This window comes from Sycon ciliatum, chromosome 1 (assembly GCF_964019385.1).
Source record: "Sycon ciliatum chromosome 1, ocSycCili1.1, whole genome shotgun sequence".
NCBI lineage: Eukaryota > Metazoa > Porifera > Calcarea > Leucosolenida > Sycettidae > Sycon > Sycon ciliatum.
Genome location: NC_088643.1, coordinates 41,656,746 through 41,683,327, shown reverse-complemented (window position 1 = coordinate 41,683,327; position 26,582 = coordinate 41,656,746). Strand labels below are relative to the sequence as shown.

Sequence of the window (26,582 nt, the reverse complement as noted above, 5' to 3'; positions counted from 1 at the left end):
CACACAAACAGAGGTGCGGTTGTATGCTGGTGCAAATAGGCATGTTAAAGGTTAAAAACTGACGATGGAAAGTAATATTAGTTGCAACTTGCAAGTGACAGTAGACGTGGGCAGGAAAGGAAACTCATTCGCTGCCCACACCCGGTATACAGTGCGTTTGGCTAATCCTGGCATGATCATAACAGAGACGTGTAAAACTATTACATGTAATAGCAACTATAAGATGAAAATAAAAATCAGGCAGCAGTGTTAGAGCAAGAGATGGTTCTGAGTAAAAACAGCATATAACAATGCACATGGATTGACAATGTCACCATACCACGTACCAGTGAATCTGATAAAAAAATAAACAAGGACTCCGAGGGCAGGTCCACAAAGAACATGCCAGTCCAGGAAAGAGAGAGAGAGAGAGAGAGAGAGAGAGAGAGAGAGAGAGAGAGAGAGAGAGAGAGAGAGAGAGAGAGAGAGAGAGAGAGAGAGAGAGAGAGAAAGTGAAGGAGAAAGAGTGTCCACCAGGGACTTGAGAGCAAAGAGAAACAAGACAAGACAAGCTGCTCGGATGGACACATTCATATACAGCTAGACATTGCAGAGCAGGCAAGCATACTGGTAACGAATAACACAAGTTACTACTACTACTACTACTCTCTCCCTTTCATACACAGACACACACACACACACACACACACACACACACACACACACCGGGAGTGTCTTGCAATGCCATATGCACAGCTATGCTACAACGTACATGCAACATCCGTTGCTCGAGAAACTACATCCGTTGCTCGCAAGAAACTACATCTGTTGCTCGCAAGCAACTACATGTACCAATGAGCAATGCAAGGAGTCTGGGGTTAAATAATTGTACAAAATCAAGGGGGGGGGGGGGCTGACATGTCGGTCGACCTTGTCCGGCTAATACAGGCTTTAAAGTGTTGTACCTTTCAACACATATTGCACGGAAGTCACTGCACTTTTCAATAGAGGTTCAGCTCTGGACATGCTACTACTGTTTACAGGCTGTAGTACACTAAGCAGCCAGTGGACACGCCAAGCATACAGTCATACACCACTCTGTACAGCAACTAAGCAGCCCGTGGACACGCCAAGCACACAGTCATACACCACTCTGTACAGCAACTAAGCAGCCCGTGGACACGCCAAGCACACAGTCATACACCACTCTGTACAGCAACTAAGCAGGCAGTGAACACGCCAAGCACACAGTCATACGCCACTCTGTACAGCAACTAAGCAGGCAGTGGACACGCCAAGCATACGGTCATACACCACTCTGTACAGCAACTAAGCGTGCACATCTCCGCTCGCGCTGTGAGTACACGTGTCCGTGAGTAGACATCCGAGCAATGCATTGCCACACCAAATCAAAACCCAGCAACATGAGCACCAGCAGTGCAACTGGTGTAGTGTGTAGTGTATACGACTCACTGCTGATCATTGCAGTGCGCTAGTCGTGTGTGTAGAGGTCGAGCAGATCCTCAATAGAATCCACAGCTCCCATGGGATGACTAGCTGCAGCTGTATCGGCGTTCAAACCGGCCATGTTGAGTACATCGCTCAGGTTAATACTAGCTCCTGATTCGGCTTGCATCAATTCACCCATAGCACCCATGGCTGCAGCAACAGCCGCACTGGCATCCTGCACTACAACACCAGCAGGACTAACAACATCAGCATGAGACATGCTATGCACACTCGCCGCCGATGATGTCACAGCTACTGACGGCGTGGAGTGAGGCGGATAGGATGACATCATTGCCAGTGCTCCACTACTCGCTGCTTCTGATGCTGCACCACCTCGTTCCTACAGGAACAAACACCGACATCACCAGCACCACCGCCAGGAACACACCCACACAGCCAGCAAGAGACACGGATACACAGTATGTCACATAGCATACAGATACGCAGTGTACTTTGAAGTACGAGTATTCTTCTGTGTGTGTCTCACAGCAATTTCTGTTGGCGTGTACATGCACAAGTGGAGTGTATAATTCAACCGTGGGAACTGTGAGAGCTGTGTGTGAATGCATGTGAACCATGACAGCCACACAACTAACCCCAGTAAAGGCAGACGGCGTAGGAGGACTTGAAACATTCATCTTGCCATTGCCACCAACAGCAGACGACACCGATGCTGGACTGGCCCTGCGGTGGTGACAGCCGGTAAGCAAACAAAGCGGCAACACAAGTGGTCAGTGCAAGAAAGATGCTTGCCTGTCTGTACTCATCCCAGTGCAAGGCAATTGCTGGCTTTCACTGAGGCGCATCGGCACAATCTAAAATGTGATCCGTTAAGAAATCCTATTAAATTACTCGAGATAATCGGCTGTAGCAGCAACAACGTCGGGTAACCATAGTAAAATCACCAAGTGACTACAGCAACAGCAGCAGCAGCAGCAGCAGCAGCAGCAGCAGCAGCAACAACACATGATGAACAGAGCCCACATCAACAACTGGGGACTGGGAGACAGCATCACAAGAAACACTTACACACAGTCCATACTGGCTGAGGTACTGCCGTTAGATGAGCGTGGGCCAGTTTCGGCTACCACAATGATGCGTGTGGCCACATAGCCTGAGCCTATAACACTACATGATTTCGGCACTGCGAGAAGAGAAAAAGCACACGTACACACGTACGCATCAACAACTCAACTCTAGCTCTGCAGTGGCAGTGGCCGCACGTGTGTGTGTGTGCGTGTGTGTCACTGTGTGTGTGTGTGTGTGTGTGTGTGTGTGTGTGTGTGTGTGTGTGTGTGTGTGTGTGTGTGTGTGTGTGTGTGTGTCACTGTGTGTGTGTGTGTGTGTGTGTGTGTGTGTGTATGTGTGGTGTGTGTGTGTGCTTGCGCTAACATGCCATTTACGCAGGCGCCTAAGCTGGTAGTGACTAGAAGGCCATTAACAATGAGTATACTATGTCATAGGATACTCATACCTCAGTTATCTGGGACATCGATGTTACAAGCACTTTGGTAATAGTAGGGAGTTCAATTGAAAAATCAAATTCGCGAGTTTTGCATAAAACGCTAGTTTTTCTAAACCGGGAAGAATCGAGAAACAACCTGTGAAAATTTGAACCCAAAATTCCAAGGCAATCTAGAGTTATAGTCGATTGAAGATCGGAAAACGGGGGAGAAAGTAGTCACAGAAGTAAATGCAAGTATGTATGGGAGCCGTGTGGTTTCCGTCCAGCACTGCACTATCTGGTGCATACATGGCAATACAGGATGTGTGCATGCATGCAGTGTGCACGCATGCCGTGCGCGCCGACTTGCACAAGTCACACGTTTTCACCGTCAGTGCTTCTACCAGTGTGCGCGCAGTTCACTCGATTTTTTCGTCTACCACCAGGAAATCCCCGTGGGCTGGTTTCTGTGATCATTTTCCTTCCACGGCGATAAAGCGCGAGCCTCAATGTTGTAGATTCCTCTTGGTTTAGGCTAATTCGAGGCCGCTGAACACGAAAATCGGGTGTTCCTCGCGAAGCCGAGTACGGATCTGGTCGAAATTAGTACTTCGAAGTGCACCCGCGCCAAGCGCAGAGGCATTATTCTTTGGAAGCATGGCATGTGTGGCACCATTGGAAAGGTAATGACCTCAGCTACCTAAAAATAGCATCGACAAGGCCGAAAAGGCCGCGGGAGAAGATACTCGGGCCGCGAACTGCATCTCGAACTGCAGCCACGAGGCGCCCATTCACTTTGTACAGGCGAGCTGTGACTGCACTTTTCGCTTTTCAGTGACCGGAACTGAACTCCCTAGTAATAGGTATACTGGGCACCATGTGGGCGAGTTATAGTAAAAATTTTACTACCGGTACTCTTTTGTCACTTTGTGTTAAAAAATGAGGTCATATCATATGCCATATCTCGGGCCTTTCCCCATTATAACGTGCCAACACGAGGCGGAGATGGATATTGGTACGTGAGACCCACGAAGACTTACCTTGAGAAGAAGCTGGAGGAGTGTAATACTTGCCAAACACTTCATCTTTATCCACGTTGGGATAGACACACCGAAGCTCAGCCAAATCATGGATGCTGCACAAAGAAACACAGGAAAACAAGAATAAATAGCATGGAGCACGGGTTCTACCAAACAAAGTAGTTTCTTTTACAGTGGTGATCCCCCTTGCCGCACAGTGTAACAACCAGCAATGGCTGACCGCTCGTGGACAGGGGAGCGAGCCCAGCTGTCAGCAGGTTGATACAGTTATTGAATGTAGAGAATTACACACACAACACACAACATAGCAGTAGGAGCCACACAATAAGCAACAGAAGCAGAAGTGGCAGCAGCCAAGGCAGCAACGCCATTCGAAATGCGCTTCTAACGGAGATACATACCGATCTGCCAAAGCTCGGACAGTGAAGTCCCTTGCAGTCCAAGGTTGCAGATGATACACTTCTCGAACACCTATAGATCACACGGTCAAGTAAGAAAGAAGAGTGCTATAAAGTGCTGAGAGCTGGAATGCTCCTCAAGCCAGTAACATCAGCCTAGGTTGACTTCACCCACCTGACATCGGCCTAAATTGACCCCAACCACCTGACAATGGCCAAAATGACTTCAACCACCTGGCATTGGCCAAAAATGACTTCAACCACCTGGCATTGAACTACATTGTAGATTGGCAGCTGAGCTCTTAGCAAAGTAGCCAACACCAGCACAACCAATACCATAATGCACTTATTTTCAGTGGAGTAAGTAACATTTTCGGCACCTGGATCACTTATTTTGGCGGTGTACAGTCAAACCTCGTCAGGACGAACACTGATAAGGCGAACTTTCCATTAGTACGAACTAAGGTCAATCCTATGGTTGGCCAGGCATCAATTCAAGTCAAAATTATTCGTTTACGACAAACTTCTGTACAGCGGACGTTCGCGAAGACGAACTATTTTCAAGTGTGATTTGAACAAAACCAGTATAGTCATGTACATGTAGTACGAACTTTTGGTCCACGAGCGTGTGCGTGCACTGGTTGCCTTTTTTTCTTTTTTCTTTTTCAATAGTCGAGGCCATATTGTACGTACAGTGACAATTGTTTTCAAGCGTGTTTTGAACACAATGAGCGCGGTGTACGAACTTTCGGCACAGTCGTGATTCATTGCACATTGTCATTGAAAGTACCTGTTTCTGGCTTCTGCTAAGAATAAAAATGCTTCCCATTTACCACAGCATGCACCTTCACATAAATACAACCCATATGATATGAATAACGATTTTTTGTCAGATCTGGATAAGAAGAACTCCCAATAAGACAAACAAACTTGTTCAGTCCCTTGAAGTTCGTCCTAACGAGATTTGACTGTACATTTTTCGATACCCACATCGAATAGCTTGATAGAAGATAACAAAACAAAAAAAGAGAGAGAGTGCGTGTGCGCGTACGTGTGTGTACGTGTGTGTGTACGTGCGTGCGTGCGTGTGTGTGAGCGAGTGAGTGAGAGTGAGAAAGAAACCAATGAAGACAGCACATTGTGCATTGACCTCCTGATAAGATGGTATTGAACACAATCATGTATGTAGTAAGGGCACTTGAAAGTGAACCCAATGGCATTGATGATCAATGTGCAACTTGCTATATTTCTCACGTGGAACGACAAGTATACTACATGTACTTTGAAGTAGAAAGCAATTTGCTACCGTACTGCTGTTAGCGATTATGGCTTGTGGCTGGAAATAGCCTCACATTCAACGTGTTTCTGAATGGAACAGCATGTCTTGTATGCCAATATCTCTGGAAACCACGGTACAGGCTGGTTCGGAGAGCATTCAGCAAGAAAAAGAACTGCACGCACTGTGACTAAATCCTACGTTCGTCTACATGCATGACTTATATATACATGAAAGTTGATACAACATGCATGACTTATATATACATGGAAGTTGATACAACATGCACGTGTATAGTGCCAGACTAACCTGTGTTTGGGTTGACCATGCTGTATGCTGTTGTCAAGCCACCTACTTCTGAATCACTAAACCTCAAGATGAAGTTATCGTGTAGAGGTTCAGACAGGAGCATGTCTTCCGCCTGCTGCCGTGACACAAAGCCAGCGATCAGGCTGAGAAGGACAAGTACAAACACAACCACAGTCACATGTACATGTTATGCACGGGACATTTCACATACCTATGCACACACACACGCGTGCACACACACACGCGTGCACACACACACGCGTGCACACACACACACGCGTGCACACACACACACACTCGCTGCCAAAACTGGCCACATGGGTCTCCCCGGGAGATGGGAGAGACATTCAAAAGGAATTTTGGAAAGATGACTCAATTGGCTATTGAACCGCCCAACGGCCGACACCCCCTGAAATCCCAAATCTCTGGGTGGACTTTGAAATGATCCCACTTTAAAAGGGCTCGCCATACCTCAGTAAGTGGTGAGGACCAGTTGCAGAAAAAGAATTGACGGCATCAGGGACGGATACACGCATGCACACACACCACGCACACACACACACACACACACACGCACGCACGCACACACATACGTGCACACACACAATCGTACCCATCCTGCCATTGCTGCTGGAGATGTCGCTTCACCAGATCACACGTCCCATAAAACCATTCCCAGAAAGTGAAAGATCGGCTTGGCAATGGCTCCTGAAATGGGAAAGCAACAAAACCATGATAAGATAAGAATATAGGTCCACAGGTTGTAGAGTGACTGAAGCCATACCAGCCCGCGCTCGAGCTCGGCCGACCCACGCTCCACATCTACGGGACCACTCTGAAGCCTCAACAGATCACGCTCATGAGACTTCCGCAAGGCGATGTCGCGGAGACCATCAAGATCTAGTTCTGTCGAATACTAGTACGAGGGACAGCAAGATCGCCTTATGGTATCTTTCGGCAACCTTGTGCAAATGCACACTCAATCGACCCTGGAACGCGTTCACCAACAGTACACCGTAACATGTGATTTACCGGAGGGTACCCGCCACACCCGTTAACCCCTACATGTACATTCAAGTAAATTACTCACCTTGTATAGCTTAGCCCACGAGAAAGATGTTGACAGATCTTCAGCTGAGACAGTAGAAAACACCCAAAAACAACAATCAGCCTAAGTACATGCCAGAACATTGAGATCAAGGCAATAAAACAGTATCAGCACACACTCACAACCGATGATGTCCCCCCCCCCCCCCCCCAAAGAGTTGGTATGGTAAACAAACACTGGCACTGCATGTGTAGTAAGTAGTAAGTGTGCAGGAGAATGTAATGCTACCTTGCCCAGGGAAGACTTTGCTGAAGACCACTGAGAGCAAGCTGTCCGACAAGCCACGCTGGTTGATTGATTCAAAGCGCAAACTGAGCGCATGAGCCATTCGGTGCCAGCAGACAGCATCCGGCACTAGAAAGGGATCACGGCCCTACATTGTGAGAAACAAACGCGCAGCCACACAAGCACACAAGCACACCATCCGTACATGATTATAACTGCACAGATATCGACATGTTAGCTTTACTTATGCACAGATGCAGACAGCCAAACGGTTGAGAAGCAGTACAGGTGGTGCAAACAGGGAAAGTCCCTGAACTGGTGCAGCAGGGAACCATTAAAGTGCCGCTAACAGAACTTCTAGCATTGCACAATTTCAAATACCATCCACAAAAACAGTTCGTCCACCAAGTCTGTGTGACAGTCAAAATGCTGTGCCCGTTAGTCAGCGCAACTACTAGTATCAAGTTACTATCAACCCATCAAGCAAACTGCTGATGAGGTTACCCACATGTACTTACTCAACCATATGACTAAGATACAAGAGGAAAACAGACAGGCAGAAGAACAGACACGGGAAATGGGGGATAGCAAGTGAAAGGGGCGAACACTAACAGGCACTGAGAAGGCATTGTCCCACATAATGGTGGCTTCTGCTGCTGGCGATTGATTGACATGAACAACCACCACCACAGGCAAGGATATCGTCTAGCAATAGGAGATAATACATGTTTGGGAAAGAAACACAGACAGAAGGAAGGCATTCATGCAAGATGTGATAGAGTGAAAGTGTAAACCTTAAGATGAACCATTTCACTGGAATAGGTTTCGAGTAACTTAGCCTGTGTTGCAAAGTAGGCACTTCACTGGCAGCAGTATACAACCAGATTCAAACACACACCATGTACCATGTATACGCCCGTCGCAAGAGAAGCACGCAAATCTGCAAATGCACTGGATGTGCACCCACAGATTTTCTCTTATAGCAACGATAGCGAACAAGATCTGAATGAGACAGATCAAGACTTGCGCCAGATAACTGTTTAATCCACACAAATGGCGAAGCCATGTGAATCGACCACCAATGCACACCTGGTCTACACCACACGGAGTACATCAGCATAAAACGGCCAAGACAGTTACCTATGCACACCCTACACGTGCTGGGGTAACCAGTATAGACAGCACGCTGCTTTGGTAGAAGCAGACACTAGATGCACTGGTACCTTGAAGTGAAATTGGAGTTACTTTACGAACCAGCCTCAGCTACTGAGTACTGGGAACCCAGAGCCAACAGACATACCAACAACCTCAGCCATAAAAGCTATTATAGTAACGACACACTGGATTGTGGAGCCGAAACTAGTCCAAACTTCCAAATGCTTTGGCAAGAAGGTAGACTTCCAACACACACACACACACACACACACACGCACGTGGACACACACGTGCACACACAGTTCTGGTACTTCCCTCAGCATAATACATGTGTGTGTTTCAAAGGATCACCCAGGGAAGTGAACTGCCTGAAAAGAAAAGAAAAATGCCAGACCCACCAAGACTCAATCCCGGGACCTTGCTTGTCATGAGCAATGCTCTAACCATCTGAGCTATGGGACCAGGCTGAACCTAGAATCCGTATTCTCAAGAGTACATAACCCCCCCCCCCCCCCCCCCCCCAAGAGTGTGCAACTCCCACATACCCTGCTGTCCCGACAGAATTTCAAGTTATTTATGATGCAAAGCTCCTTGCACCAGTGACTTACAACATGTGTACGGGTGTCAATGCATCACACGTTTGCCTTTGCAATAATTTGTACAGGATCAGATGGGCTTTGGTCCTCCACAGGTTCCGGATTCGTCCTATAATCCGTGTGCAGTGTGCAGTGCGCATTGCATCATAAAAAGGATGTCAACTTGAAATTCTGTCGGGACAGTACCAGTGCTGCCAAACCGTACGATTTTTCGGACAGTGTCTGATCTTGGAAGGCTCTTCCGAAAACCGGTCCGAAAAAGGAAACGTCCGAAAAGCAGCCAAAAATGTCAGGGATCAGTACTTTTCTATGCAGAAGTCCTGTTTTTTCACTTTTCAGCACGAAGGCACAAAATTAATCACTGTACATTTGCTTCTAAAAAGGCTAACGCGCTTGGCAGTGTGGAAGTGCAAAGTACAGTGTGTGAGCACACTCATCATTACAAAATTCAGGACAACGTCGGGGTGCCATATCGGTTACTATGGCAACGAAGCGAATTTTCATGGTATTTTGGCCGATATCTTGAATCCTCTGGAAAAAATATTGCTGAGGAGAAAAATTCGCACCATGTGGCCAGCCTTGGTATCTGGTGAGGAAGGGTGTCCGACTTTGGGCGAAAATTATTTGGCAGCACTGCAGTACCCATAGTGGGGTTGCACACTCCTGGGGGGGGGGGGGGGGGGGGGGGGGGGTATGAACTCTTGGTATTCTGTGTAGTCCTTTTGAGCATTACGTCATTGAGCACGCGTAACGGAAAAATGTGAACCTAATGGGTGTTGAGGAATCTTGGCCATTAGGCGATTGTATTACTTTAGATGGTTTTGCAGAATATTTTATGGCTATTTGGTTCTTTGGTTCTTGGCAAAGCCGTGTTCTGTAGGTTTCGATACCTCTGTTGTCCTTTTCAGTGCCGCAGCTGTGTAGGCGATGAGCTGGAGCCGTGGAAGTCACGATTTTTTGACTGATTCAGAGCACGGATGGCTGTGCAAAGTCACAATTGTACTTCTTGAACCAGTCCAGTGTCGTCGGTGGAAGAATGGAGGACCTGTACTCTTTAGTCGAAGAAGACGTTCCCGGTGCTTCTCTGAGTGGTCGTAGGCCAAGAGATCTGCACGTACCAGAGTTTTAAAAAAAGATGGCTGGCGTGCCGTGGTGCGTCTCGTGAGATTTAATTCGAAATACATACCGTAGCCCTTCGATTCATGGGCATTCCTTGTGAATATTGATTATTGCGCTGTTCATAATACCCTAAACGAATTAGCAATGACACTCTGTATAAGCGCTGCGGAGCTGTCCCCATCAGCGAGATGATCACAAGGCAGCGCTACAGTCTCGCTGGCCATATCTTTCGTTTGGCCCCAACTGCTCCTCCACAGTTGGCAGTGGATATGTATCTTCGCCTGGCCAACGACGAGGGCACTGAACGCTTCAGGGGTCGACCTCGGACGACTTTGGTAACGGTCTTGCAGACGGAACTGTTATCATGGCATGGACTTACCCTCCACCAGCCGCTAGATGTTGACGCAGTCCGCACAATGGCAGCGGACCGACAGGCATGGCGTGGAGCCCGCCCCACCTAACAGGACTGACCAGACATGTTGTATGCATATTCTATTTTATTTTATACTTTGGATGAAGTTTTCCATTAGTCATATTGGTGTTGTTGCTAACGGCTTTTGTTGACGTCACTTCTGTCATTTCATTGTATCGTATTACTCTTCAGACATCAATCCTGAATAGCATAAGCGAAAGTGGCACCCCCGCCACCTACGCGAACATGCTTTTAATAATAATAATAATAATAATTCAAAGGATCAGTCGGGGAAGTGAACTGCCTGAAAAGAGAAAAAAACGCCAGACCCACCAGGACTCGAACCTGGGACCCTGCTTGTCATGAGCAATGCTCTACCCACTGAGCTATGGGACCAGGCTGAACCTAGAAGGCGCTGACAAGTTTTTCACTCTCTGGCGTTTTTTTCTCTTTTCAGGCAGTTCACTTCCCCGACTGATCCTTTGAATTTGAAGTTCTCCCAATCCTTTCCAAATAATAATAATAATAATAATAATAATAATACAGCATTTGAGAAAGCCATTCACGATGCTCAACTCTGGTGCTCTGCATGGTACAGCAGTTATTTATTTTACTTGTCACTGTGGAGAAGCTGTGTCGTATTTCATACTAAGACAGTTTTACTGGACGGCATGAGATGATCATATGAAGAAACTTCTCAAAGAAGTTGAGCATTAGTGTAATAATTTCAATTCCCGGCGACCTTTCGCTTGCTGTTATTAATTAAGCAACGCAGCCCTACAACTTACTACGAATTGCATTTATCTTTTCTTCATGTCTCTCTTGGTGTAACAGGGTTGAAGACTATCTCAAGGAAGGATTGGACAAGAAAATTATCGATCCGGACAATGGTTCCAATATAGAGCGCAGGCGGCACCGGCTTCAGCAGGATGCAGACTCAGGCAGGATACCAGCCGTAAATCTTGATAGTTCTGTTACCTTTCCCGAGTCGGGTTGGCAGTGCAGCTTGAACGAGCTCCCAACGGTCAGCTTTGCCTCATAGTACAATCACTTTATCGAGAAGTCTATACTGGTGGCAGCCAGGCAGTCCATGGGCGTTTTAGATGCAATTTACAAGTGTAAGCTATGCCTGCGTCCAGATGGCACGGTGAACCTTGCACTATGCACATGTACTGCTGGGTTGGGTGGTGTGTGAAACCATATTGCAGCCTTGCTCTATGCACTGGAGGAGTATGTGCGCATTGGGCTACGTGAGGAGGTTGACGATTCCCCAACGTCCCGGCTTTGCAGGTGGAACCGACCCAGGCCTAGGAAAGTCGTTCCTCAGCCAATTGTTGACGTCAGGCTGACAAAGGCTGCATTTGGTTCCAAGCGTCAGTCTGCAAAGCGTAAACCCGTGTATAACCCCATCCCACCAAACAAGCGTCTCGTCAAGCCTTCAGAGTTGACAAAGTTTCTTGATGACCTGGTGGCAGGAGCACACAAGCGACCGTCCGAGCAGAAGAAGTCAAAACAAACTCGCCGAAGGCTTCTGCCGACTGATATACCTACGATTTTCGCTTTTCGGCCTGAAGTGACTAAGCGCAAGCCACTAGCAGAAAGACACGCGCTGCCCTCGGCAAAGAAGCCAAAGCCATCATCAGCTCAATGCGCCTCCAGTGTCATCACCCGGCTGCAACAGCCACGTCCCTTCTGCAGATGACTCCTCAGACGTAGTACTAGTTGAACACCAGCACTGTGAATGTGTTGAAATGCTGAGAGCAGAAATGGATTTGCTCAAGAGTGAGAACGAGAATGAATATTGGCGATCCAACGCTTTCTCAGGTCTTTGTGGTCAGGAAAACTGTGGAACGTGACTGCGTCGTCTCCAGGCTTTCCGCTGTTGGAAACACACTGGGTGACACAGCAGTGATAAGGCATACTGTTGACAGGCTTTTACAGGACACAGATCCACGCAGAACTACAGCATGCTGTCAAAATACGACCACCCTATCAAACAAAATCAAACCACTTCAGCTTCTTCTCCAACTCGAGTCATGTCAAGGACACCCGTTAGGTTTGAAAATGACCGTTACGCGATGATATCATCGTGGAACTCGCAAAAGGACTTTTGTTTGGTACCAAATACACCTTAGTTTGTGTTTGAAAATCTTTGTTTGACCCTGAATATTAGAAAGGATGCCACTGGCACAAGCAAAACGACTTGCCACAACCTTTCTTGTTATCACAACAGACGGGGAGATGTAAAGATGACAGGGCAAATGAATGGCTGACTGGTAAGTGAGGGATGCAGTAGGTAAGGGGTTACAGTGCTGTAGTCTACAGTCAAACCTCGTTAGGACGAACACTGATAAGGCGAACTTTCCATTAGTACGAACTCGGGCCAATCCTATGGTTGGCCAGGCATCAATTCAAGTCAAAATTATTCGTTTACGACGAACTTCTGTACAGCGAACTTTCGCAAAGACGAACGATTTTCAAGTGTAATTTGAACAAAATCAGTGTGGTCATGTACATGTAGTACGAACTTTCGGTCCACGAGGGTGCGCTGGCTGCCTTTTTTTCTTCTTTTTTTCAATTGTCGAAGCCATATCGTACGTACGTACAGTGCAGTGCAAATTGCTTTCAAGCATGTTTTGAACAAATAATCAGTGTGTTGTACGAACTTTCAGCACAGTCATGATTCATTGCATATTGCCATTGTACTTACCTGTTTCTGGCTTATGCTAAGAATAAAATGCTTCCCATGTACAACAGCATGCACCTTCACGTAAATACAGTCCATATGATGTGCGTATCGATTTTTTTGTCAGATCTGGATAAGAAGAACTCCCGATAAGACAAACAAATTTGTTCAGTCCCTTGAAGTTCGTCCTAACGAGGTTTGACTGTATTCAGATACCGGTAACTCACCCTCACAGAGTAGACGAGCTCACCACTGCCCATGGAGAATTTGGAAGTGAACAAGATACAGAACTTCTCCTCGGTGACAGCCTGTAACAAAACGAGACACGCACAATCAAACACAATGATGCAACACATTAGGCACCCAGCACCCAAAATGGCTCAGTACCACCAACCAGATGTATCCACTTTCAAAGTACAGGTACCCCTGCCACCCACCGGCATCCACCCACAACATCCATCAGAGGCATACATGTTACCAGACTACAGTGTACAAAATGCTTACAAGTTGATGCTCCGGTCCTTTCTTGTCTGGTCGCTTGATACGCTTCAAAGACTGATCACAATAACAGCAGCAGCAGCAGCAGTTGCAGTCATAACAGGCACACCAGCAGCAGACATTGAAATTCACACTTGATGAACACATTCAGAATAAAAGACTAGCCTCCCGTTGTCATGTTCAGATGTCTGAAGGTCTCCACCAGAGTTGAAAACAGCCATAACAAAACTTCATAAAAGACAAGCAGTGATTATGAGTTACAAAGAATGCACTACCTACAGTAGATGTACTGGCAAGGTAAGTACAGGAACAGTGTAATGTTGTGATAGTGCAATGCCCATTGCCTATGCAAGCCATCATCTCTCTTCAATACCGAGCTGAAGACTGCTATGGCTACATGTTCTGGTTGTAAGCAGGGCAGGACCCAGTTTCCCAGCATGCTCTATTTTGATGGGCTAGTGTTTGCAATGGATCACCTCTCACATAATCATGCTGCCACGCTTTGGTGGGTGTGATCTGTTCTAGTCAACAGGCATTTCCCGGCATGGCAGCCCTACCGCATGGCAGCCCTACCAGGTAAGCATCTCAAGAAGCAGCATGCTGATGACTGTGTAAGCCAATGACTGGGTACCACTTGCATGGTAATCCTACTACAATGCTGCTCAGTGAAAAGTGATTGTGTCAGTCAAGCTTGCGCCTTGCACCAGTGCACCACCCAGTTGCAGTGTTCGCAGGTCTGGGTCTGCACAGCACTCTACGTGACATTGGACTCGCATGGTCGGATTTCAATGGGCAGCACTGTACACACAGTGTCCCATATAATGAAAAGTCAGGTGTGCAGTAGTCATCTAGTCAGTCTAGGCCACTGCGCCTCCGCTACTGTGCATACCATATTGTTGAACTCGGCACTGAGGGTTCCTGTCGACTTGTTGAAGTCCATCACCTTTGTGTTATTGCAAATCTCACCACTGACCTCCGCCTTCACCGGCCTGATAAGATGAAAACAAATGCCCAATCCATAGACATAAATCTACACACATACATGTACAATGATACAGACTGCAGTTTGCCACCAAAAAAAGAAGCATTCCACCCTACAGGCATGGTACCTGACTACATCATAACAATACATTGGTCTGCAAGGATCTGAACTACCTGGCGCAGACAATGCAGGCATGACAAATACATGACATTGTACAACTATCTGTGGTAGTGTAGAGCCAAGGCACAAGTTGAGTAGCCAATATATCAGAGTATAAATACCCGATGATGATGGAAATATTACTAATACCAGAGGTCCAGAAGAAAGGACCAGAGGGTGAAATGTTATCCGTAGTTGCCCAACACTGACAATAATAAGCTAGCTACTGGTGAGTCACAACGTGCAACAGTTAGCACAATAGCACAATATTGACTGCTGTGGTACTGACATTCAACGTGTCATTGTTGGACAACAGTGGATAACATTTCAACCTTTGGTCCTTTCTTCTTGATTCTTATCCCTGGCTCTCCATCCAAATACCCGAGGTGCATGTACATCTATGAAAACCGGCTGGCCCAGTCTCCACAACAGAGAGCCATCAACCTGGACAGTGGTCGAGATGCACCTACATATGAAGAGCTTGATTGTAAACCGCTGTATGTCCATGTCATCACCTTTCGGATAATGGCCAAAAAGTTAAACCAATTCATGTTATGCATGATTTGTATCTAAATTCTGAACCCATATCTGGCCGGCAGTTTTGAAGCAGTTCTAGTTGGATTTTGAAAGTGAAATTTAGCCTGAAGGCGCCCTTTGACCATTTGATTTCACTGATTTCAAAATCTCAATTTCTCAAATTTGGCGCTTACCGCATTTTGCAATCAAATTCTTCATATGCAAACAGTGCACACATCTGTGTGTGTGCATACATGCACAATCAAGCTACCAGCACACCACTCAACGACAAACTAAGACACATTGCCAGCAGTGCACGAGCACGGGCATACTATCATGCATTTCTCTATGTATAAGAGCAACGTACACAGTGTTCTCCTTGGCCAGATTGCGAGCCTGCTTCTCACTGCATAAACATGGAAATAACACATGAGAGAACTAGTAAGATGCATACACATAGAAACAACACAGGGGAGAACTAGTAAGATCATGAACAAACATGTCCATCTTGTGAAACAATGTAGAGTTCTTGTAATTACTGGTACTCAAATTGCAATGTGCAGACAAAATTTGTAAAAATGACAGCATCCAACTTCTTTTTCTTAGTTGAGCGATAAGGTTTCCCTCCATTGATGTGCTGATTCACCCAGGCAAGTATAACTATAAGCATGTGCGCAGCAGAAGGAGAGATCCAGGGAATAGAGAAATAGCTGGTATCAGTGATTAGTTTCCCTTTCATCTGCTACTTACTTGATGATGTGTGCTTGGACCTCTGTATGGTTCATGTACACAGTCAGCTTACTACCCGCCAGTAACCTATCAACAAAAACAATGCCCAAGCACACACACAGACACACACACAGACACACACACACACACACACACACACACACAGACACACACACACACACACACACACACACACACACAGGGTCAGACATATCTGTAATGAATAGGGGGTGTCCAGAATACAGAGGTTATTACAACTTGATTGGGAACGGCCGGGATGGTACGAATGCGTCCACATCGCTCAACATGGAGATGTCCTTAGATGAGAGATGTCTGCTGAGCTTATGAGGGAGATTCTACTGTAGTTATCACAATGATACAGGAGTTGCAACTCTAGCAAATCTCCACTGACCACCAAAACCCAAATGGAATTTCCACCGTATCCCTACTGAAACCCAAGGGAATTTCCACTGAAACTCCACTGAAACCCATTGAATCTCCACTAAAACTCGAAAGTCAAAACATGTACAAGAGCTGGTTAGCATCTTACCGAACACAAGCACCAAATCTTGTCATCGTTTTCAAGACCTGCGGTGGCTGCTTGTCAAGAATAAATGTTCTGTACATGGAACGCAAGACAGTGCCAGCAGAAATGAAATATTTCATTGAAGTACGATTGACAGCGATGTATCAGAACTTGAAAGTAGTAGTGTAAGCTATCCGAGTACCAACAAGCTTACTGCAAGCAATTGCATAGAGTGGCAAATACATAGTCGCTTTAGGTTTCACAATCAAGCAATCTGTCAGACAAAACTGGGCATAAGTTATGTGCACTTGTGTTGGTTTTAATATGGACTATAAATAATCATGTAGGAGGAACAATTTATTCTACTTTAGTAACTGGGCTAAGAATGCACAAGTCAACCTACATACAACACCGGCAGGAGTGTGTGAATGCAAAATACCGGTAAGCTGTACAACAGACTGGAGTGACACAGCACCTATAAATAACGCCCTAGTTAGGGTGCGCTCACACTGCAACCAAAACACGCGGTCATGGGGTCAAGCAACCAACAGCATGCATGAAACCTAAACGTCGCGGATAGGTCTCAAACTCTGAATGCAGCCTTAAGAGGGGGGGGGGAGGAGGGGGCAGATGCCACAGCTATGGACACGAAACATAGTTCAAATGAAGCCGGGCCTGCCTGAACTCGAGGTGCGTGACCATCGGGCGGAAATGTTGAACAACTTAGGTACCTAGGCGAGGAAAAAATGGCCCTCTCTCACGAAGAAGAACAATACAGCCATTCATCAGAGTTGGAGGTCTGCGCTTTCATCCCGGCTTTGCATGAAATAAGAGTGCTCCTTGCCTGTATAAACTTGAAATAAAAACTACTTATCCAAAAGTCAAGAAATTTGAAAGCGCAGCACCTTTCTTTGACGTTTTCAGACGTTGTGTGTGAGCACAACTATCACGTTTCTCCGTATAGTGCAAGAAACTCTTCACTGTCTTGTACTGTTGTTGACAATACGTCACAGCATAGACTTCACTCCCACAGGGATTAGCCTTCGTAGCATGTCACAAACACTTACCTTGTCACTAGCATACACAGAAGATTGTTGACATTCAAATTCAACTCATTCAGCTCCATATCAGGGCCTTCAGTAACCGATAAGTGAGACTTCAAATGCTCCATCTGCAACGGAAGGCAGCCAAGCAAACAAGCAAACATGCATACACACACATACACACACACACACACACACACACACACACACACAGATACACACACCACACATGCACGTGTGCACACACGGACAAGCACACAGACAGACAGACAGACAGACAAACACACACACACACATCCATACACCCATGCACACAAAATACAGAGGTTTAACAAGACAAATTTCACTTTTGAGTTCACACTCCAATGCAAGTTGAAGTTATTAATGATGAGGATTAATAAACAGAATTGCGCTTGCATAATGGTGACAGGACATACAATCAAGGCATATACAGACAACGAAAAAAATTTATGGCTGTCCTGACACAAATCCGTGATTCGTGTTCTGACCGATTTTCCGAACAAACCGTGTGAACGTTCACATTCCAGTTCGCGAACCAAGAAGCGTTCACAAACTTGAATGCAAAAATCGTGACACTGAACCTCCATAATTATTCTTCAAAGCAACAGATAAATGCAATTTCACAACAACTATGTGTGTGTGTGTGTGCATATGTGAGGGGCACGCTGAAGAGAAACGAAACAAACAATCATATCTGTCCACCTGGCGCAGCGGGCTATAAATTGGATGTCCAGTCTGAAAGCGTGCACTACCGACGGCCTAAATGTGGCTAACAAGCGACCGAGAACAGGGGCTGAGCCTCGGAAAGACATGAAAACAGCCTACCTGCTGCACTTGTCTTCGGCACCTCCAGATGATGTCAGCTAATTCTTGACACCTACAGAAATGCAGTGAACCGAAATGAAGCAGGGCACAAAGCAACATGTGTAATTACGGGTACCCAGTGAAGAACACGGCACACAGCTAAGCCCCAATCGGAAAACCTTACAAATGTTTGACCATGACCCCGTATGTGCGTACATGTACACTCAACACGTAGTCAACAATGAATTAGGCACCGTTTAGACTATCTACTGCGGCACTACTGTAAATAAAAGCAACACACACAAGCAATAGTGCTGGTAGAATAACACCTTCCCGACATTCGGAAAACAGCACAGGCACAGGCACACACATAATACACATGCGCGCACGTGCACGCACACACACACACACACACACACACACACACACATGTGGATCTACTTACCAAATTTGAAGCTGGTCGAGAGGACCTGGCGGTGGCCCGCCAACGGCATGCAATTGCTGCGCTCTAGACCACTTCATCAACTCATCATCCAACACCGTGTCCTGTACGCTCTTGTACTCCATTAACATCTGCTCAGACTTCATGTACAAGTTCTAAACAAGATCAAAAACAGCCACAGATACCACATTGGCAACTACTACAATGATGGCAGCAATGAACAGCACAACAGCAGCAATACAAACAGCAGCAATGCCAACAACAACAACAACAACAACAACAACAACAACAACAACAACAACAACAACAACAACAACAACAACAACAACAACAACAACAACAACAACAACAACAACAACAACAACAACAACAACAACAACAGCTATCGTGAGAATAAAGATTTGAAACAACAACAGCAGCAGCAGCAATGCCAACAGCGCCCACATCGCCACCACCACCACAACTATGACCACCAACAGTGATCTGGAATGTACAGAAAATAATCTGTGAACACTTTGCTTCACCAGAACTAACGAAAGAAATTGTGCAGGCGAACAATGAACAAGATCCACTTGAGACAGGTTTAGAAGGCACACACAGCTCACCAACAACTCCAGCCTGTCATCAGACACAGGGTTCTCTCACTTCTCTTACCTTCCTGGCAGCAACAAGGGAGTCGGCTTCCTTCATCAATGTCTCTTCAAGTTTAGTCTTGATCTTGCACAGGCCACGGATCTGATCTTTGTTCAACTAAACGACAACATACCAACAAACACACATTTTAAACTTCAGGTTGAAAACGATTTCACATTCTGTGAAGCAGTAATGAAGCATGGAAACACATTACCATGATATGAGCCACATGGTCGTGGAGCAGTATGATTGTAATGGTGCCGAGTAAGTGTTGTCCACTATGTACCAGTACCAGAACCAGTACTGTACCATGGGCATGCTAGAACCACATTCACTGGTGGCCGCTAACTCACTGTACATAGAAACACGGCGGCAGCAGCAGCAGCAGCAAAAATATTGACTGGACTAACCTGGGATTGCTGAGCGTGGTCAGGCGAGGTTGGACCCTGTGGCTGCTGCTGGAGCCCAGTCAAGCCAGCTGCTCAAACATCAAGTCATAATCAGCACAACAACAGTAGCAAAAGTCAATGACAGCAGCAGCAGCAGCAAAGATAGCTTCGTGTACAGGTAGAGACCTAGCACAGAGCTGCCTGGTTCCGGTAACAGCACTCCCAAGCCACGCATGGTCGCAAAAGCAGAAAGCGATGCACTACACCTCTCACATGTACCCTACCAAAGCAAAGAAACATACCCAGGACCGAGTGTACTGTGCCAGTGCATGAAATAAGGAGGGAAGCAAGCACTGCACCACGTATATCATAAAGCCTCACTAGTTACTACTTCTGTAAAGCGACTCTGTTTGCCCCTGCTGTTAAACCAGCAGCGAAGCAACACAGTGTGTGCGTGGGAGTGTGCGTGGGAGTGTGTGTGTGTGTGTGTGTGTGAGAGAGAGAGAGAGAGAGAGAGAGAGAGAGAGAGAGAGAGAGAGAGAGAGAGAGAGAGAGAGAGAGAGAGAGAGAGAGAGAGAGAGAGAGAGAGAGAGAGAGAGAGAGAGAGAGAGAGAGAGAGAGATCGGCGGCACTTTACTACGGTACATGCGCTGGGAAGTCACCGACAGCATCGATCACACCAACTTACAACTGACTCTCCATAGCTCTTGCGTCTGAATGACCACTGCCTCCTGTCTCTGCTGTAGCAATTTCACATCATTCTCAACCTCCTGTACAACATACACAGGTTAGCCATGCAGCAGCAAAGCAAAACAGGCTATAAGGACAAACAATCAGGGTTGAAAAAGCAACTGAAAAACATGCAGCAATGGAAGCTGATTCGGACAAAATGAGACTAAAAAGACACTAGCACACTGCACAGTGTACACTGTACACATCACATACCTCTATTAAACATCTGAGTCGATGAATGGCAGCATCAATACTTGATTGGTGAGGAGACACGTCGAAACCAGAAGTCTGCATCAGAATAGAAGGAACACCACAATGGCATTACACAAAACAGAAGCACATAGTGAAAATAAGAACATGAACCAGTGCTGGGATTTGCACAGACCCAAGCACACATGCAGGTATAGTATACACTCGAAGTAGACACACACGTGCTAGTTTGTACTGTTGTGGACATGGAAATCCAGTCGGAGGTCAAGCGACCCCAGGGTGCTGGCGATGCAGCCGTGAGTACGCATACGGTTGTAGCTGCGAACCACTTTACCTCACAGCAGGCGTCTAGTGCGTTCAGCTCGATGCCTCGTCGCATGCAACGAGTTACGTTCTGTACGCACTGACGGCGCCGGCGCTGGTCATTCGACCGGATTTCCATGTCCACGCCAGTAGGTGAAGTGTGCGGGATACTGTGAGTGCTGAGAGAGATGAGTTGAGTGATAGGTTACAGCTGCTCTGGTGGACAGACAAACTATGGGAACTAGCACGAATGTGTGGACGGGAGCGTCCACCCGCGTACAGACACATACGCATGCATGCACGCACACGCACGCACACGCACGCACACACACACACACACATATACACACACACACGTGCACATAATGCTCTAATTCTAGCCCGGAATGCCAGGTGAAAACACTGGACACTCACAAAGTCATTCTCTTCCAGTCTCAAGAGTTCTGCTTCGGTGTTCAAGCAATGCTTCACCATGCGGGCAAACTCCAATGGATTGGAGGAATAACGCTGCTGCTCACAAGAAAGCAGAGGACACAACAAATAACGCACACCACTTAAGTACTGCAGGACTAAGTTAGATGCTGGATTCTCCCGCTGGTCATGTTAGTGAGTAGAAGTCCTGGTTGTCATGTTCCTCTTAGTTGGGGAGAAAGCACACACGCGTACAGGGGCGTACGCCGCTCGCCTCCAGGAGTGGTTCCCATGCCAACTGATGAACCACCATTACACACAATTGAAATGCTGTTTTTCGTACCCCACAGAGTTTCTGCATATTCTCCTCAGACTGGGTGACATCCACAAGCTGCTGGACGATGTCATTGCTACGCATTTATGGTTTTAAAAGACTGAACGTTTCCCCGTTTTATGGATGTTTTGTTCAGTATGACGATTGCATGCAGTCTTGAAAGCTGCCTAAGTTTCGAATCATCTGGAGCAAACATCACACAGGGCAAGCAGAAGCCACCATTGCATGCCTGTCAAAAGACTATCCAGGGTAACTCCTCCAACAAGGATAGTTGAAAGCGGCGCTGTTTGCCATCCATCTGGATACGCACAGGAAATGAAATCCTTCGCCTGCGGTGGCGCACAATGATTGTCGATGACGGAAATCTTTTCCGTGTCCAGCAAATTTCGGGGGACTGGATTCCACTGTGGACGTCGACTTTCAGAATATCCCTTCCAACACACTCCCATGTCATTGAAGTAAGTTTTGGATGATCCAGCAGCTTCCAACAACGGTCGCTCTACAGCTTCGCCGACGATTTCTTCCTCAGCGCTGCTCGTTGCATGCATACTTCACTTGCACGTCAGGTGCGTCTGCATTCTCATCTATTGCTTGACCTTTGCCACTAGCACTGGCTACACACTTTGCCTGCAGCTCAAAATAGCTCTGAATAGAGCGCTGGCCCTCTGGATGTCGACTCTTCATTTTTCGAAAGCATCGTCAGAACACGACCAACTTTGTCAAAACAAACTCCAAAAGAAAATTTGACTCTGAGATCGAGGAATCCGGCGATGTAACTAGACTAGAGACTTTGTTGAACCCATGATGGGTTCAGGCATGGCCCAGTTCAGTAGATCTACGCTGTGTCCCACTCCCAGCACCACTTTCCCACCTGGGCTAGTCACCGTCCTCGGACCGGCAGGCGGACTCCAGACATGCACTGCATGCACTTGCACTGTGAGTCTGTGAGCGCTGGGCCTGGATCAAAAAACTCTCTGTACCCATATCGAATTTGTTTTACTGGTTCCCGGGCATCCCGGGAACCGCCCTATGTACGCCCCTGCGCGTATGTACCATCTTACATAAATTCACCAAAACAATGCTGAGAGTTCTTACCCGTAGCGAGCCACACACATTGTCCAGTTGATGTCGGAGAAGGAAGGCATTGTTGTCCACACACTGCAAAAACACACAAAATGAGGGGGGGGGGGGGGGGGGGGGCAGCAGAAGAAAGTTAGTTACCTGTGCTGCACATATTAGCAGGGCCTATGTGGCGACAAACAGCCTACCAGAAATTGGCAAAAAAAGTGCTCGCTTCAAAGATCAGCAAGTACAATGTGGAATTAGATATTCTGTGTTTGATGGAAACATTTTCCTTTCTTGGCCATTATGCCATATTCTTTTAGCATACTGCAGTAGCCACTAATCGCAAACGAGAGAGCTTGGAAGCTCAGGGCCCTACGCTATGCTTTTTTGCCTTGATGACCCAAAGGATCGGATCAGTAGAATGTACTGTATGTGTACACGTAATAGCAAGAGTATATAACCCCCCAGAGTGTGCAACGCCTGATCCAGCTCTGCATAGGGTCTTGGTCGAGCGGAATCGGATCTTCTGATGTCATGTGTACACTCCACACCAGTGCAAGGCCGGTCTCGAGGCAGGGCACCAGTGTTTTTGATCCGAGAGTACCCGCGACTCCCCGGGTTCCCCTCAGATATGTACGATATTATGACGCAAAGATCCGATTACGTTCGACCAAGACCCTATGCAGAGCTGGATCAGGCGTTGCACACTCTGGGGGGTTATGTACTCTTGGTAATAGGTCCTCTTAAAGGGGAAGTGCATCGATTTTTCGAGTAGGGTCCAGAAGAAAGACAATTTGATATCGGTTCGAATGGCATATCTCTCGCTTCCATACGATAAGCCAAACTTGCCAAATCGCCAATTGTATGCTCACGTTGCCATAGCGACCAGCGCAGTGATGACGTATGAAAGGCTTAGCTCCTCCACAGAGAAGGTCGATCACTGCAGAAATTGGTCATTTTCAATTGTTTTATTGTATTCACGATGTGAAAGAAGTGCTGTGTTCAATGCTGTTAGTGCCCGTGAACTATTTATCGCCCATCTCATGCATTTCCCTTGGCTGACTGTGCCTAGGAAATGGTTTCCTCCAGGACAAGATGCTTGGAATTCGCCGTCTCTCCTGAGACATTTTCAGCAAACTTTCAAACATACGACATTATTTCATTCGTCAATCTCCACCACCCGTCGTCGCACCTGGCTTCAGAAGATGTTACGAGAGATAGGAGAGTCGCCAGGAAGCATCACATTCATCTTCAGGAAGTGGAAAGAGCAAACGACATGGTCCTTGGTTGGGGGAAATGCTGAACGTCTGATTTGTCCCAACCAAGATTTCAGCATTTTGTTCGTCACTGTGTTCGCTTGTCTGCTGGTGTCTCCGCACTCCAGCTTTCTCCTGTCGGTATCACGTCCCAGTACACAACCGAGAGGACTACTAACAAACAGTTCGCTGCACTAACAGCATTGAACACAGCCCTTCTTTCACTCCCCCCCCCCCCCCCCCCCTACTATTTTGAACTAGCTAGAACCCTGTCATGGGTTCTGAAAAGGCGTGGACCAGACCAGCAGCTGCAAAGCTGCACACTCTCGTTTATATACTCTTGGTGATATCGAATAACTAATTTCCTGCACCGTGTACAAAACAAGTTTCCACTTGGCAAAACGCGACAATGAATATACACTTAAATGCCTCTTATCCGGACGCCTCAGATACGGGCACGTCTCTCTACCGGGCACCTTCAGCTTGAGTTCCTATAGCACAAATACTTCGAATTTGGGGGTTTGAACTTTTTTTCCCAGATGTGGAAGTGCTCATTTTTCACTGCCAACCGGCGTAATCCACATATTTTTATCGATGGGTTCCTTTTGCATCTTGAACATGGGCGTTCCAAATAAACTTCTTCAAAAAATGATACCGGTATGATAAATGTGTTATCATGAGATACGGGTAAATCAAGATACGGGCAGTGCCCGGTCCCAAGGTGCCCGGATAAGAGACGTCCTAGTGTATTGGCTTCCTAAAACCTTGCCTAGAGGCTTTCCGAATTGTACACTCAAAATTTGACAGCATAAAAGTACAAATTTGAGACTACAAATAGTTCGAACTTCGACAAGCTGTGCTTCTCTTCAAAAATTGGATTTGTAGATAGATTTTTGTTCCTGTTACAGGCAAGTCCAGTTTCCTGATGTTGACTTCTGCCTGAAAGAAAAAGTTACCTTGTACAGGGGCACCGGAGTTGCGGAAACCTTTCAAGCAACTTTTATATTTTCGAAAGGAATTCGTGTGGACACACCCATTCCCATAGCGCTGCACATCCAAACCAGTTCCATTATTTTACAACTCTTCTTACCTGACGCTGGCCAAGTGCCGAAATGTAAAATAACGGAACTGGTTTGGATGTGCAGCGCTATGGGAATGGGCGTGTCCACCCGAATTCATTTCACAGATGAAGTTGCAGGAAGCCTCGGCCCTTCTTCAGATTTTATATTTTCGTGCCAAACTACCCGGGTTGCCAAGGAGAATGGCCTGAAAAATGGTCTATAACGCACTTTTTCAAGTAGTGTGAATGCGACCTTAGTATCAACAAAAGTATAAACAAGTCATGGATACTCTTACCGTTCCTATCAACCATAGTGTAATTACACTAATTTGTGTATGAAATTACATGTATATAATTATTCAGAATTGTCAATGATGTGATGACAGTCCTTGTGGAGCCCCATTCATACTCATTCGAAGCAGCTTGTACGTGTATATGCAGGATGGTTACTGCATTCGCCGTTCAGACGAATCAGAATGTGCCAGCGTTAGCACAATTTTCCTTCGAACTTACCTCCTCTTGAATTTTTCCATCGATCAAATCCAAAAATTGTGCGAAGAGCTGACTAGCAGCATCAGCATGGAGATTATTATCTGGATCAATATCAGCCCTGGATGAACAAAGATCGCATCGAAAAAAGTCTTCTAGGCACCGCTGTTCCCGTGTGGATCTATCTCACTTAGTTGTACACTCAAGACTACTCACCAAGATTGACTTTCCAGCCATTCAGCAAAATAATGACGAGCCTCCAATGGAAAATAGGTGTTGTATAACTCACGCAGCAGCTGCCCGTGTTTTCCACTCAGACGTTGGGCTTTTTCCCATTGAGCCATGGGTTGCCACAAGACAAACACAGTTTCTACACTGTACTGGTGATTCTCGTACTCACAACAGGTTGACAGATAAGAACGACCTCTTCACAACTCGACAATCTTCGGAAAGCCTTTTCGAAGGTGATATCCCCACGTCCACGATACAAATCCAGTTATCATACCGTAGCTAGCTTGCAAGCTTGTCGTAGGACGTCGACGAGAGTAGATCTACGAGTCGTAGAAAATTTGTACAAGACTGCATGCCCTGGTGAAGGGGAGTCCCGCAGTGACTCACTTTCTTTTTGTCTTCGTCAATGCCTGACAGATATGACGTATCGGTCACTCCAAGGCCATTGCAGTGGCCCACAAGTCGAGTGAGTGGGCACTGGCCTCGGCTCAAC

The 26,582-nt window shown here is 46.6% G+C and overlaps 1 protein-coding gene across 1 annotated transcript; it reads right to left on the bottom strand.

The window, feature by feature from the left end:
- Window positions 1-26,582, bottom strand: LOC135826504 (signal transducer and activator of transcription 5B-like). The gene is made up of 27 exons (XM_065339115.1): window positions 26,075-26,582; window positions 25,883-25,979; window positions 23,084-23,146; window positions 21,658-21,753; window positions 20,944-21,018; window positions 20,687-20,768; window positions 20,020-20,087; window positions 19,631-19,726; window positions 18,980-19,131; window positions 18,556-18,607; window positions 17,734-17,837; window positions 16,691-16,759; window positions 16,162-16,227; window positions 15,779-15,817; window positions 14,644-14,743; window positions 13,761-13,811; window positions 13,484-13,564; window positions 7,901-7,993; window positions 7,292-7,436; window positions 7,046-7,089; window positions 6,569-6,663; window positions 5,956-6,098; window positions 4,374-4,443; window positions 3,973-4,067; window positions 2,518-2,632; window positions 2,085-2,172; window positions 1-1,828 (listed from the first exon to the last, which is right to left on the bottom strand). Exons 1-27 carry the CDS (start codon window positions 26,200-26,202, stop codon window positions 1,472-1,474), a joined length of 2,664 nt encoding a protein of 887 aa, XP_065195187.1. The 5' UTR covers window positions 26,203-26,582; the 3' UTR covers window positions 1-1,471.